The sequence below is a fragment of the Saccopteryx bilineata genome, chromosome 2 (assembly GCF_036850765.1).
Source record: "Saccopteryx bilineata isolate mSacBil1 chromosome 2, mSacBil1_pri_phased_curated, whole genome shotgun sequence".
NCBI classification, from domain to species: Eukaryota; Metazoa; Chordata; class Mammalia; order Chiroptera; family Emballonuridae; genus Saccopteryx; species Saccopteryx bilineata.
In genome coordinates this window covers 315,085,942-315,098,553 of record NC_089491.1, presented here as the reverse complement: position 1 = coordinate 315,098,553, position 12,612 = coordinate 315,085,942, and the positions used below count along the sequence as shown (strand labels likewise).

The window sequence follows — 12,612 nt, the reverse complement described above, 5'->3', positions numbered from 1 at the left end:
AGGACTTCCTCCCTAGATCTCAGCTCAGTAAGCAAATGTGGCAGGCTCTGAGTGAGGGATTAGCTGAAGAAACATCTGAAGCTGCTCAGTCTGCTATCACCCCAGTCACCAAGGATGGAAAAAGGGGAGTCAGATTTTCCTACAAGGGAAGTACCAAACCCGGGGAGGTATTGTGTGTGTGTGTGGGGGGGGGGGCCATCAACTCTTCCTGGACTATTCCTAGGATGCCTATACTTAAATGTTGATCCCAAGATTCTGCTGCTCAACATACGGCCAGTTCCTTCAGGCGCCCTCTCTCTTCCCTCTTCCCATTTAAGGGGATCTGGTCTCCAGAACAAAGATGAAATGTCACTAGTCATAGTCACTCAGCCAGTCCATCTCACTTGAATTGATAATTAGAAGTTTAGTTACTGGCATAACGAAGAGAGGAGAAATCCAGAGAAAAAAGCTCCTAGCATTTCCATGTCGTCATAAAAAGAAATATGTATCCTAACTATATTTTAAGTATTAACCTTTAGAGCAGCTTTCCCAACTCCTCACCCCAAAATTCTCAACCACTTCCCAGAGGAGCAACCAAAAAGCAGAAAAGAAAAAACCTTACCAAGGGATAAAACAACAGGGAATACCAATAAAACCCTAAGAGTTCTTTCATTGGGTCTTCAAATTTTAGCAACTTTTTTCTCCAGCCTCACAATCCTCCAAACCAAAGCCTCAACTCGGGAGATCAGCTCCACCCACTATATTGCACCACAGAACTTGGAAAATCTTATGGTTCACTAAAACTACTCCACCACATCTAAACAGAAGGGGGTTTCAAGAATCACCATTCAGTCCAACAACATTTTATGCTCCAACTTTCTGTTGAACAAATAGTTATTGAACTTAAAAAAGACATAGGTGGGCCTGACCAGGCGGTGGCGCAGTGGACAGTGTCGGACTGGGATGTGGAGGACCCAGGTTCGAGACCCTGAGGTCACCAGCTTGAGCACGGGCTCATCTGGTTTGAACAAGGCTAACCAGCTTGAGCCCAAGGTGGCTGGCTTGAGGAAAGGGTCACTCAGTCTGCTGTAGCCCCCCCCCCCCATCAAGGCACATATGAGAAATCAATCAATAAACTAAGGAGCCGCAACAAAGAATTGATGTTTCTTATCTCTCTCCCTTCCAGCCTGCCTGTCCCTGTCTCTGTCTCTGCTACAAAAAGAAAAAAAAAAGAAAAAAGACACTGGCGGGCCTGACCTGTGGTGGTGCAATGGATAAAGTGTCAACCTGGAACACTGAGGTCGCTCACCCTTGGCTTGCTTGGTCAAGGCACATATGGGAATTGATGCTTCCAGCTCCTCCCCCTTCTCTCTCTCCTCTCTAAAATGAATAAATAAAGTCTTTAAAAAAAAAAGACACTGGTGTATAATTGGCAAAGTAAAAGAGTAACATTACTTGAGCCCCCTAAGAACTCACTGTCTCCATCACCACGGTGCTTGGTCAATCAGAAACCCTGACAAAAGTTGGCACTCCATCCAATTCTCTGCCATATACACTCGCTTATCAGCTCTGCTTGGAAGAAGTGTCCTTAACCGGTTCAGCTTGCACTGATCAATCACACTTCAGCAATAAAGATCTGAATGCGGCAGCAGTTCCTGCCTTCCAGGTCCCTATGGGTAGGTCCAGACACGATTTTTTGGCTCCTACATTAACACTAATGCAGAGAGTGAAGTACCACCTTCTCTTCTCTCGCTTCATGTCGACAGAGCCAAAGCAGTTGCAAGGGCTCCCTGTAAGGAGGAAAGGGCCCCAGCCGGAGGATGGGAGGCGGTCCTGTGGCCTCAACCTCCCCCAGGGAGGGCACCGCGCTTCCTCTCAGCGGACTGCTGCCTCATTTCCTGAGCAGGAGGAGGGAGCGGAAAAGCTGCCAGCAGGCCAGGCCGGGGGCTTTCCGGCGGTTCCCACCCCCAAGCCCCACCCTTTCATAGTATGTTAGGCCCTGCCCATACCAGACCAGAGAAGTACCCAACCTCTTTCTTACCCCTTAGGCCGGAAACCTCAAACGAGAGCAAAGTGACCCCCCTTCACGGGGAGTGGTGAAGAAAGAGGCCGCTGAACCCCCTCCCCCCAGCCGCGCCCGGCTTCCAAAGACTGAATGAATGAGCTGGAAAAGGAGGAGGAAAACCACTTCCCAGATCCCGTGAGACTTAATTCTTTCGGAGACCAAGCCAGTATGTCCGAGCACAAAGTGCCCCCTCGCCCACTTGAGGTTCAACTGAAGCCTAGCCCCACCCATCCTCGGGGCTCCAACTTCATCTTCGCGTCTACCAGCCCCTTGAGGGCTGTGCTCCAGCGCCTGCCCCTCCCTCACGCGCCTAGCCCTCTAGGTACCTGCTCCCGGGCTCGCCTTTCTCCCTCCACCTCCCGCTGGAGGCGCTCGGCCCTCTCCTCTGCATCATCGGCCTGCTGCTGCAGAACTTGAATCTTGCGTTTCACCGCCTCGATGGTGGTGATCCCGGCCATGGTCCCCACCCAGCACTTGGTCGCGTTTGGTTTCCTGCCTCCTCCGCTCCGCGATGCAGCCGCTTTTCACCCTACTTCCGCCTGCTCCGCCCTGAAATACCGGAACTCACCCACCCGCCCGGATGTGACGCCACCGCCGCCGCTCCCTCCCACCGCCAGGCAGGCGGGAAGGCTGGCCGCTGGAGGAAGCCCGAAGCTCGGAGCAAGGGGCGGTACTTCCCAGTCGCCCCAGGCGGCGGGTCTTGGTCTTTCCCTAGGGCCAGTAAAGGAGGGCGGGGTTGGGAAGGAGGAAGGCTACCATGGTAACCCGAAGGCGCGTCGTAGTCTAGCGGCTAGACTTTCTGGCCAGGCAGGCAATTCGCAATGGTCGGCCTCCTACTGTGCTGCCCTTACACTCTGCTGTTGGTCCCTCCCCAAATACTGACCCACCACCACCCACCCTCAGTACCCTGTGAATCTAATATAAATATCCCACAAGCCTCTGCTTCCACCCATTTCACACTGGCTCTAAACCAGGTGCTAAGAAAAGTTTAGACTTTGGGGGCCTCATTTTCAAAAAAACTCGGCCAACTCCTTTCAAAAACGCCTCAGGTTTTCTCCGATCTCCTAAAAGTCTGTGAAGGAAAGTATGGGTGTGGAAGAGATGGGCAGGTTGGCAAAGTTCTTATTCTGTTTGGCATCAGTTACGAATTTAAGTATTCTATTTAGAATACCAGTCTTCCTCATTAGAGTCGATACGCCCCAGCGTAACAATCTGCCGGCCACTCCATACCTTAAATGACTTGGGACTTGGTAATTAATAATTGTTTACAATTCCTTCTGTAGATGAGGAAGATCGTATGCCCCATTTTAATCGGGAAGGAATCTTGTATTATGGATCACTGTTACCAGATCTTTTGTACAACAGCAAGGTATGAATGCCAGGAAAACTGTACTGGGGAACTGAGCCACCATTCTGTATTATAATCTTCAGCAATTTCACTGCCACTTCTGCTTCCAGGTGCCCCACAGAGCTATTTATGAGTTAGAAACTGCCCCTACAGGCACTTCCATGAAGGATTTTTGGAAGCACAATAATGAAGAGATTTGAAAATTTTATTATCTTCCTCTTCTTTGTATTCCTCCCAGCTTCCCAGGAAATAATAGTAATAAATCTCTTCTCTGGTGCAGCTCTCTTTTGCCCTACAGAATTAGAGTATAGAACAGAACTTAGAATTAAGAATCTTAGCCTTGCCTGACCAGGCGGTGGATAGAGCATCGGACTGGGATGCAAAGGACCCAGGTTCAAAACTCACATTCGCTGGTTTCAGAGTAGGATCATAGACATGACCCCCATGGTCGCCTGGCTTGAAGCCCAAGGTCGCTAGCTTGAGCAAGGGGTCACCTGCTCTACTGTAGCCCCCAGGGTCAAGGCACATATAAGAAAGCAATTAAGGCCCTGGCCAGTTGGCTCAGTGGTAGAGCGTCAGCCTGGCGTGCAGGAGTCCTGGGTTCGATTCCCGGCCAGGGCACACAGGAGAAGCGCCCATCTGTTTCTCCACCCTTCCCCCTCTCCTTCCTCTCTGTCTCTCTCTTCCCCTCCCACAGCCAAGGCTCCATTGGAGCAAAGTTGGCCCGGGTGCTGAGGATGGCTCCATGGCCTCTGCCCTAGGCGCTAGAATGGCTCTGGTTGCAACAGAGCAAGGCCCCAGATGGGCAGAGCATCGCCCCCTGGTGGGCATGCCGGGTGGATCCCGGTAGGGCGCATGCGGGAGTCTGATTGCCTCCTGTTTCCAACTTCAGAAAAGAAAAAAAAAAAGAAAGCAATTAAGATGCCACAATGAAGAATTGATGCTTCTCTCTCCCTTCCTGTCTGTCCCTCTCTCTGTCTCTGTCGCAAAAAAAGAAAAAGGAAAAAAAAAAAGCAATCCTAGCCTCAATTGGATAGCTTGGTTGTTTGGAGTACCTTCCTAATACATAGGAGTTGCTGGTTTGATCCCAGGTCAGGGTACATACAGAAACAGATTGATGTTTCTCTCTCTCTCTCTCTCTCTTACCCTTCCTCTCTCTCTAAAATCAAATTTTAAAAAAAAATTTGAGAGAGAAAGAGGCAGAGAGACAGGAACATTGAGCTGCTCCTGTATGTGCCCTGACTGGGGAATCAAACTGGCAACCTCCATGCTCCTGGACAATGCTTCCACCAACTGAGCTATCCAGCCAAGACTTAATTTTTATTGATTTTTAGAGAGATTGGCAGAGGAAGGAAGAGAGAGGGGAGGAGGAAGGGATGCATTCATTTGTTGTTCCACTCAGTCCTGCATTCATTAGTTGTTTCCCATGTGTGCACTGACCAGGGATCAAATGCACAAACTTATCATTTCAGGACGATGTTCTTTTTTTTTTTCTTTTCTTTTCTTTTTTCTTTTTACAGAGACAAAGAGAGAGTCACAGAGAGGGACAGACAGACAGGAACGGAGAGAGATGAGAAGCATCTATCATCAGTTTTTCGCCGTGACACCTTAGTTGCCCATCGACCACTCTCTCATATGTGCCTTGACCGTGGGCCCCCAGCAGAAGAGTAACCCCTTGCTTAAGCCAGCGACCTTGGGTCCAAGCTGGTGAGCTTTTTTGCTCAAACCAGATGAGCCCGTGCTCAAGCTGGCAACCTCGGGGTCTTGAACCTGGGTCTTCAGCATCCCAGTCCGACGCTCTATCCACTGTGCCACTGCCTGGTCAGGACGATGTTCTTAATTGACTGAGCTAACCAGCCAGGACCAATAAATTTTAAAAGAGATTTTATTTATTGATTTTAGAGACAGGAGCGTGATAGGAGTGGGAGTAGTTGCTTCTCATATGTGCCTTGACTGGGTTTCAAACCAACAACCTCAGCATTCCAGGTCAACACTCCATCCACTGTGCCACCACAGGTCAGGCAATAAATACTTTTTTTTTTTTTTTTACACAGAGACAGAGAGAGAGTCAGAGTGAGGGATAGACAGGGACAGACAGACAGGAACGGAGAGATGAGAAGCATCAATCATTAGTTTTTCATTGCGCATTAAGACACCTTAGTTGTTCATTGATTGCTTTCTCATATGTGCCTTGACCATGAGCCTTCAGCGGACCGAGTAACCCCTTGCTTGAGCCAGTGACCTTGGGTCCAAGCTCAAACCAGATGAGCCCACGCTCAAGCTGGAGACCTCGGGGTCCCGAACCTGGGTCTTCCGCATCCCAGTCTGACGCTCTATCCACTGCACCACCACCTTGTCAGGCAAATACATTATTTTTTAATGTTAAAAGAATCCTAGCCCCTGAAAGAATTGGTAGGTAAGACAGTTGCTGCCTTTATTGCCTGGTTCTGAGGTTACTCCCTCTGAAGGCCCTGTCTTCCTATCTCCTTTTACAAATACTGAGCAATGAGCCTGACCAGGTGGTGGCACAGTGGATCAAGTGTCGGCCTGGGACATTTGCTGAAGACACAGGTTCAAAACTCGAGGTCACTCGCTTCAGGGTGGGATCATAGACATAATCCCATGGTCGCTGGCTTGAGCAAGGTATCAGTGGCTGGGCTGGAGCCCCCGGGTCAAGGCATGTATGAGAAGCAACCAATAAACAACTGAAATGCTGCAACTACAAGTTTGATGCTTCTCATCTCTCTCTTCCTGTCTCTCTCTCTCTCTCTCTCTCTCTAAAAAAAAAGGAAAGAAATACAGAGCAACGAGGCTATTCAGAAAAGTGGCTAAAACAGACAATAAGTAATTTGGTCAGAGAGTAACCTGTACACTTTGATTTTCCCACCAGGAATTGATAAGGAAGAAAAAGTTTCTGAGCCTCAGTAAGCTCTGTCCCAACGGCCAAAGAATTCTTCCAACTCTCTTTGGAGATGTCTTATCAGCAGGTTAAGAAAACAGAAATGAGACTTAGTCATCTGGGCGCTGGTCAGCAGGGGGCACTGTTGTACCTCCCTTTGCCCTAGTTAACAAGCAGATCTTATCTCAGATAAACCTAAGGGGTGTTTGAGAGCACCATGCATTCCTGAGGCTGGTAATTTGAACAGATAATCTTCTCTTGATCGAGGGTAACAGGTGGATTGGCTGTGATAGCCTTTAAAAGCATGATGGATGTGCAGAGTGGGTCCAGGGCTATTGTTTTTCTGGTGACTAACAGAACAACAGTATATCAACAAGTCTGTCCATGACCCTCCTCTCCCCACTCCTCCCACCTCCTGTACTTAAAATAGGGTGTAATGACTCTTATGTCCTAACCATTGCATTCCTCTTTCCCCTTGTTTTACCCTAATCAGTTTCTGATTTCATCTCAGATTGAAAGGACCTTAGACATGGTTGCACAACAAAACAATATGAATGTTTTTACTACCACTGAACTGTACATTTTTAAATGGTCGATATTTTGTTATGCATATTTTTCCACTATTAAAAAATAAAAAGACTATCTCAGGTGAACTCAGGGAGGAAAAAAACAGAAGTTTGGACTAATCTTTCCACGTACTGATCTTTCCTTGTTCAAGCAGTCCTAGCAAATCCTACACTTTCCAGCAATGTTTCTCTGATAACCAGCACTCCCTGTGTAAACATGCAGTTATTGACTCTCTACTCTCTCTTCCCCTTATCTACATCAAAGTAATATGCTCTGTTTACTTGTTTATTCATCTCAAGGGCAGAAACTGACCTGTGAACTTCCTTTGTATTGGACAGAGCACCCTCTCCCCAAACATGCATATATTATGTTACTGATAACTGACCTTGTTGTCTACTTTAAACCTTGTTGCCTCCTCCTTATTCAAGGCTTTCCCCAATTCCTATAAACATCTCACTTTCCTTCTTTGACAGTTTGAGGCAGCAGTCAGCAAATTTTTCTGTAAAAGGACAGATAGTAAAAATACTGCTCACAAAAATTAGGGCATATATCAAAATGAATATGAAGCAATAAAAAAAGAAGCATTTGATTTTTTTTATTAAACAAGAACATCAGAAAAGCAAACGACGAGTCAAAGAAAGTTGTTCAATTATGCAAGTGAGATGCAAAACCAACTTTTATTTCATTGGTGAAAAAGCGTTATTCAAAAGCTTGAAAGTACTGGAGTGTCTGCATGTTCCCTGATCTCCTAATTTTTGTGAGCAGTGTATTTCTGGCTTTGCTGCCATAGAGTGTGGTGATATGTCCTTTGCAGGAAGAAGCCAGTAGACAATATGTAAGTGAATGGGCATGGCAATGTTCCAATAAAGCTCTGTGCAAAACCAGACCGGGGCAGGATTCACCCCACAGGTGATTGTTTGCTGACCCCAGCTTTGAGAAAACATCTTTCTTCCTGCATCTTTACAAAACCTTACAGATTTTTGCCTCCTGCCCTCAGCCTTCCTCTCCTATTTCTTGTTCTGCATATCTCATATCTCTGAGGGTACTTACTGACTTGGTGGGAAAGCTAACAAAGGTGAAAGAAGTTGAATGAGGTTTTTTTCACCCAGTTTACATAGTTAAATGTTTTGGGTGCATTCCTATATAAATATGAGAAGTTTTTTTCAAATGAATATATATATATTCCTTTAATATATATATTCACTACATATATATATGAATATTCTGAGTATGCCTAGGTGGGGGGTGATGATGATTATGATGATGATGATGATGTGTGTGTGTGTGTGTGTGTGTGTGTGTGTGTAACACAGGACAGAATTCATCCCCAGGAAATCCCTGTATCTTTCCAATGATATTTAGGTATTATCTAGAGCCTCTAGATCTCTCTTTCTCTCCCAAGATCTCAGGTTAGATTTGTTTGTTCTTTTCATTGCTCCTGGAAACACATGCTCAAGCCCGCATACTGTTTCAGCCAAATCTAAGGATTTTCCCAGAGATTTGTTACCCAACATCTCACAAAACTGCTATTAACCTGAGATTGTGCCAGTTTTCAAAAACTATCCCCATGCCTGTTTATTAGAACCAGAGATATCTATCCATTTACACCTGAAACCCAGGTTAGGCAATTCCGGCAGGCCATCAAACACTTGCCCAAAGCCTTAGGGGTAACCTATGTTTTTTGCAATTTTATGAGAAAAGTAAATTAATACTTTTCAGTGGTGTAAACTTGTGGAAACTATGAACATATATAATATATATGATCTAATTTGTGTCTCTGACCTCTGACATGGTATATTCAACAACACTCACCACTTCCCCAGGCCATTAGAAGTGGAGAGCCACAGAGGAGATCAGAAACCTACTAGCAAAGATGTGGAATGTGAGGTTTTGAAGAGAGCTATGAATGGCCTACTATGTCTTTCTAGCTATTTTCCAAAGCCAGATGTAATTTTAAAAAACACACGCTCCTACTTTCCTATTAATTGAGCGCTGATAATTGACTATTTCCATCATACCAGGACATTCCTTTGTTGCTGTTAAGGTTCCTATGGTACTTTTCTATGTAATCTCTCATTTATATTTGTGGTAAATTTCAAGGTTAAAGGTGAAGTAAAGTAGATGGTTATGGGATAAGATAAAGTGGAAAAGAGACTTTATTTCATTTTCAAATGGGAAAATTCAGCCCTAGAGAAGCTGAGTAATTTAGTCAAGATCACAGAAGTGATACCTTTCACAAAGTCTGGTGGTGATACTTTTACCCTCTAAGATTACCCAACATCTAAGATTCCTTCTTATTTCTATCATAGTCTATCATTCTAAGGTCCTCTCTGCTGCCCCATGAACAATGCTTTCTATGGATCTCTATAGCATAAGGGCAGATTTCCACATTGGCCAAGATAAATAAATCCAGATAATGGCAGGGTCAGTGTGACCTCTTTTGTCCCATTATGAAATCTGAGCTGGCTTTGCTGAACAGTTAAGAGATGAGAGTTTTCCTATTAATACACACATCTATGTGCCAAGCCTTGGATACAAAAGCTAAGAATGTGGCATGAGGAGGAGGTGGGATAAGTGATAGCAATCTGAACTTAGGGTCCCTTCCCTTTGTCCAGATCCTGGGAAAGACAGTTACATTCCTGGGTTGTGGTGAGACAACAAACAAACAAACAAACATATATGTTTTTAAGAAAGGAAAATATAAACCCTGGCTGGTAGCTCAGTTGGTTAGAGCAACGTCCTGATATGCCACGGTTGCGGGTTCCATTGCTGGTCAGGGCACATACAAGAATCAACCAATGAGCCCTGGCTGGGTGGTTCAGTGGATAAAGCATCATCCCAGCACACTGAGGTTATGAGTTCAGCTCCTCAGTCAGGGCATGTAAGAGAAGCAATCAATGAGTACATAACTAAATGGAACAATCAGTTGATGCCTCTTTCTTTCTCTCCCTTCTTCTCTTTCTCTCCTTCAATCAATAAGAATTTTTTTTAAATAATCAAACAATTAATGCATCAAAAGTGAAACAATAAATTGATGTTTCTCTCTCTTTTTCTCCCTCCCTTACCCTCTCTTTAAAATGAAAAAAAAAAAAAAAAAGATAACCTGACCTGTGGTGGCACAGTGGATAAAGCCTCTACCTGGAACACTGAGGTCACAGATTCAAAAACCCTGCAATTGTCCGGTCAAGGAACATATGGTAGTTGATACTTCCTACTCCTTCCCCTCCCCTCACTCTCTCTCCTCTCTAAAATGAATTTTTTTAAAAATTAAATAAATAAATAAATAAAGTGAAAAAATAATAAAAATAAATGTTTTTTAAAAAGAAAGTAAATGTCATTACAAGGATATGCCAGCACGTTATATGCAAAAATGTATGTGGGTATCTAGGCCCTGGCCGGTTGGCTCAGTGGTAGAGCGTCGGCCTGGCGTGCAGAAGTCCTGGGTTCGATTCCCAGCCAGGGCACACAGGAGAAGCGCCCATCGGCTTCTCCACCCCTCCCCTTCTCCTTCCTCTCTGTCTCTCTCTTCCCCTCCCGCAGCCGAGGCTCCATTGGAGCAAAGATGGCCCGGGCGCTGGAGATGGCTCCTTGGCTTCTGCCCCAGGCGCTAGAGTGGCTCTGGTCTCAACAGAGCGACGCCCCAGAGGGGCAGAGCATCGCCCCCTGGTGGGCGTGCCGGGTGGATCCCAGTCGGGCGCATGCGGGAGTCTGTCTGACTGTCTCTCCCGCTTCCAGCTTCTTTAAAAAAAAAAAAAAATGTATGTGGGTATCTATATCTATGCTCTGTAAATCCAGTATGTATATGTCCAAGTGTGTTTGAAATTTAGTGATATTAACATGAAAATCTTATATGTGTAAGTCCTGGCTCAGTAGCTCAGTTAATTAGAGTGTCATCCTGACATGCCAAGGTTGCAAGTTCGATCCCTAGTCAGGGCACATATAAGAAGCATCCAACGGGTGCAAAAATGGATGGGAAACAGATCTCTCTCTCTCTCTCTCAAAATTAATTTTAAAATTTAAAAAAGATTTTTTATTTACTAATTTAGAGAGAGAGGAAGGGAGAGAGAGAGAAAGGAACATAGATCTGCTCCTGTATGTGCCCTGACTGAGGAGTGAATTGGTAACCTCTGCTTTGGGACAAAGCTCTAACCAACCAAGCTATCTGGCCAGGGCTAAAAAACTTTTTTAAAAAGCAAATCTTATATGTGTAGATGAAACCTACCCCACCTCCATCTCTTTAATACTCACATCAGCCGCCTTCTTCTCTGCCAGCTCCAGCTTCTCCTGGGCATCCTTCAAAGCTTCAGAATACTTGTCTAACTCATCTTCTGTCCCTTTCAGCTTCTTCTGCATGGCTGCCAGTTCATCTTCCAGCTATAGGAGCCCAAACAGTCACATGAAAAATATACATACACACTGTGCAGTCTCAGATCCTGAGATCTTGAGCCCTGACAGACCCCTGAGCTGCCCTAGTTGGTATGCTGACTTGGCCTGTGACCCTGTGATCTCTGATCCTAAGATGATCAAGCCATGCTGGGTTTTCATCTAAGACTCTGGGATAGTAAATGTATTAGGGTGTCGGTGCCTATAACTCCATCTAAGAGAAAAGGGATGCTGCGTGTCAAGGTCCCACCTTTTCATCTAGAAACCAAGAGTTCTTCCAAAATGTGATCTACTCCCACTAAAATCAAGGAGACACATTGTAGCTCAGAAGGGGTCAGTGACTCCCAATGTCACACAGGCAATTTGAGTTAGACACTCTAGTTGTCTGCTGCCTATCCAGTAATGCTGGGGAAGTAGATGAGTTTCTCCCACACAGGGAAGGAACCGGTAACAGCGGTCACTGCTTTTTCCATGAAAAAACTCTTCCATTGCACAATCTGGCTCACCAGTAGGTGAGAGACACTGGTGCCAGTGCCTACCTGTTTACTTCTTTCTTCAGCCTGCTTCTGCTCAGCTTCAGCTTGCTCTGCTCGATCCAGAGCATTCTCCTTGTCCAGCTTCAGCATCTGCATCTTTTTCTTGATGGCCTCCATTATGTGCAGTGGCTGCTAGGCTGTTAATGAGCTCACCTGTGAACCTGGAGAACTAGAGACTAAGGCAAAAGAGGAGATGCTGCTGGCTAGGTGACTAAGGAGTCCCCCAGACTTGAGCCTTTATTCTGCTCATGGCTCCACCTCTTGCTCCTAATATGGTCCTTCCAGCTCCCTCCAGCCCATCATTGTTCTCCTGGGGGAACACAGAGTGAGACACTTTGATGGACTGACATCAGCAGCAAAGAAAAAATTGGGGAACAGCTGAGGCTGATTTTAGACAATGGAAAGTGGGGGAGGGGAGTGAGGCTCTTCCTGACCCTGAAACTTTACACTCACTCTGGGCAGCTCTATGGGCATTTTAAAAGAGCAAGGAGAGGGTTGGGGAGAACACTGAAATAGAGAAGGGCACTTTGGCAATTCTAGAATGGTAGTTTTCACTCAAAGGTCCTAGTTGCTCTTCAGTTTCCCCTTGCTCTCATCTGGACTGTATTGGTTGCTGATGATCAAACTCCACTGGTTGAGTTTTACCTTTTGATTCATGATATTCAGGGAGCTTGAGCAACAGAAAAGAGGAGGTCACTCATTATCCTTGACAATTCTCCCAGATCCCCAGATCATATTACTGTGTTATTTTGAGAGTCTCTAATTGGCAGGGAGACACATTCCTCCCCCTAAGAGCCACAGAAATGGTGTAAGAGGGAAGGGTGTCGATCTGAAA

The 12,612-nt window shown here is 45.7% G+C and overlaps 1 protein-coding gene across 11 annotated transcripts in view; it reads right to left on the bottom strand.

Moving 5' to 3' along the window:
- TPM3 (tropomyosin 3) overlaps positions 1-11,995 on the bottom strand; it is a 35,288-nt gene extending 23,293 nt beyond the window's left edge. For 5 of the 11 annotated variants that reach the window (XM_066262040.1, XM_066262038.1, XM_066262041.1 and 2 more), the window contains exon 1: positions 2,371-2,605. In XM_066262040.1, the coding sequence (XP_066118137.1) occupies positions 2,371-2,502 (132 nt within the window). In that variant the 5' untranslated portion in view covers positions 2,503-2,605. Of the gene's footprint in view, positions 1-2,370; positions 2,606-11,106; positions 11,233-11,780 lie in introns of those variants that run through there. The other 6 variants (XM_066262035.1, XM_066262037.1, XM_066262042.1 and 3 more) reach the window with 3 other exon arrangements.
- Positions 11,996-12,612: the final 617 nt, after the last annotated feature.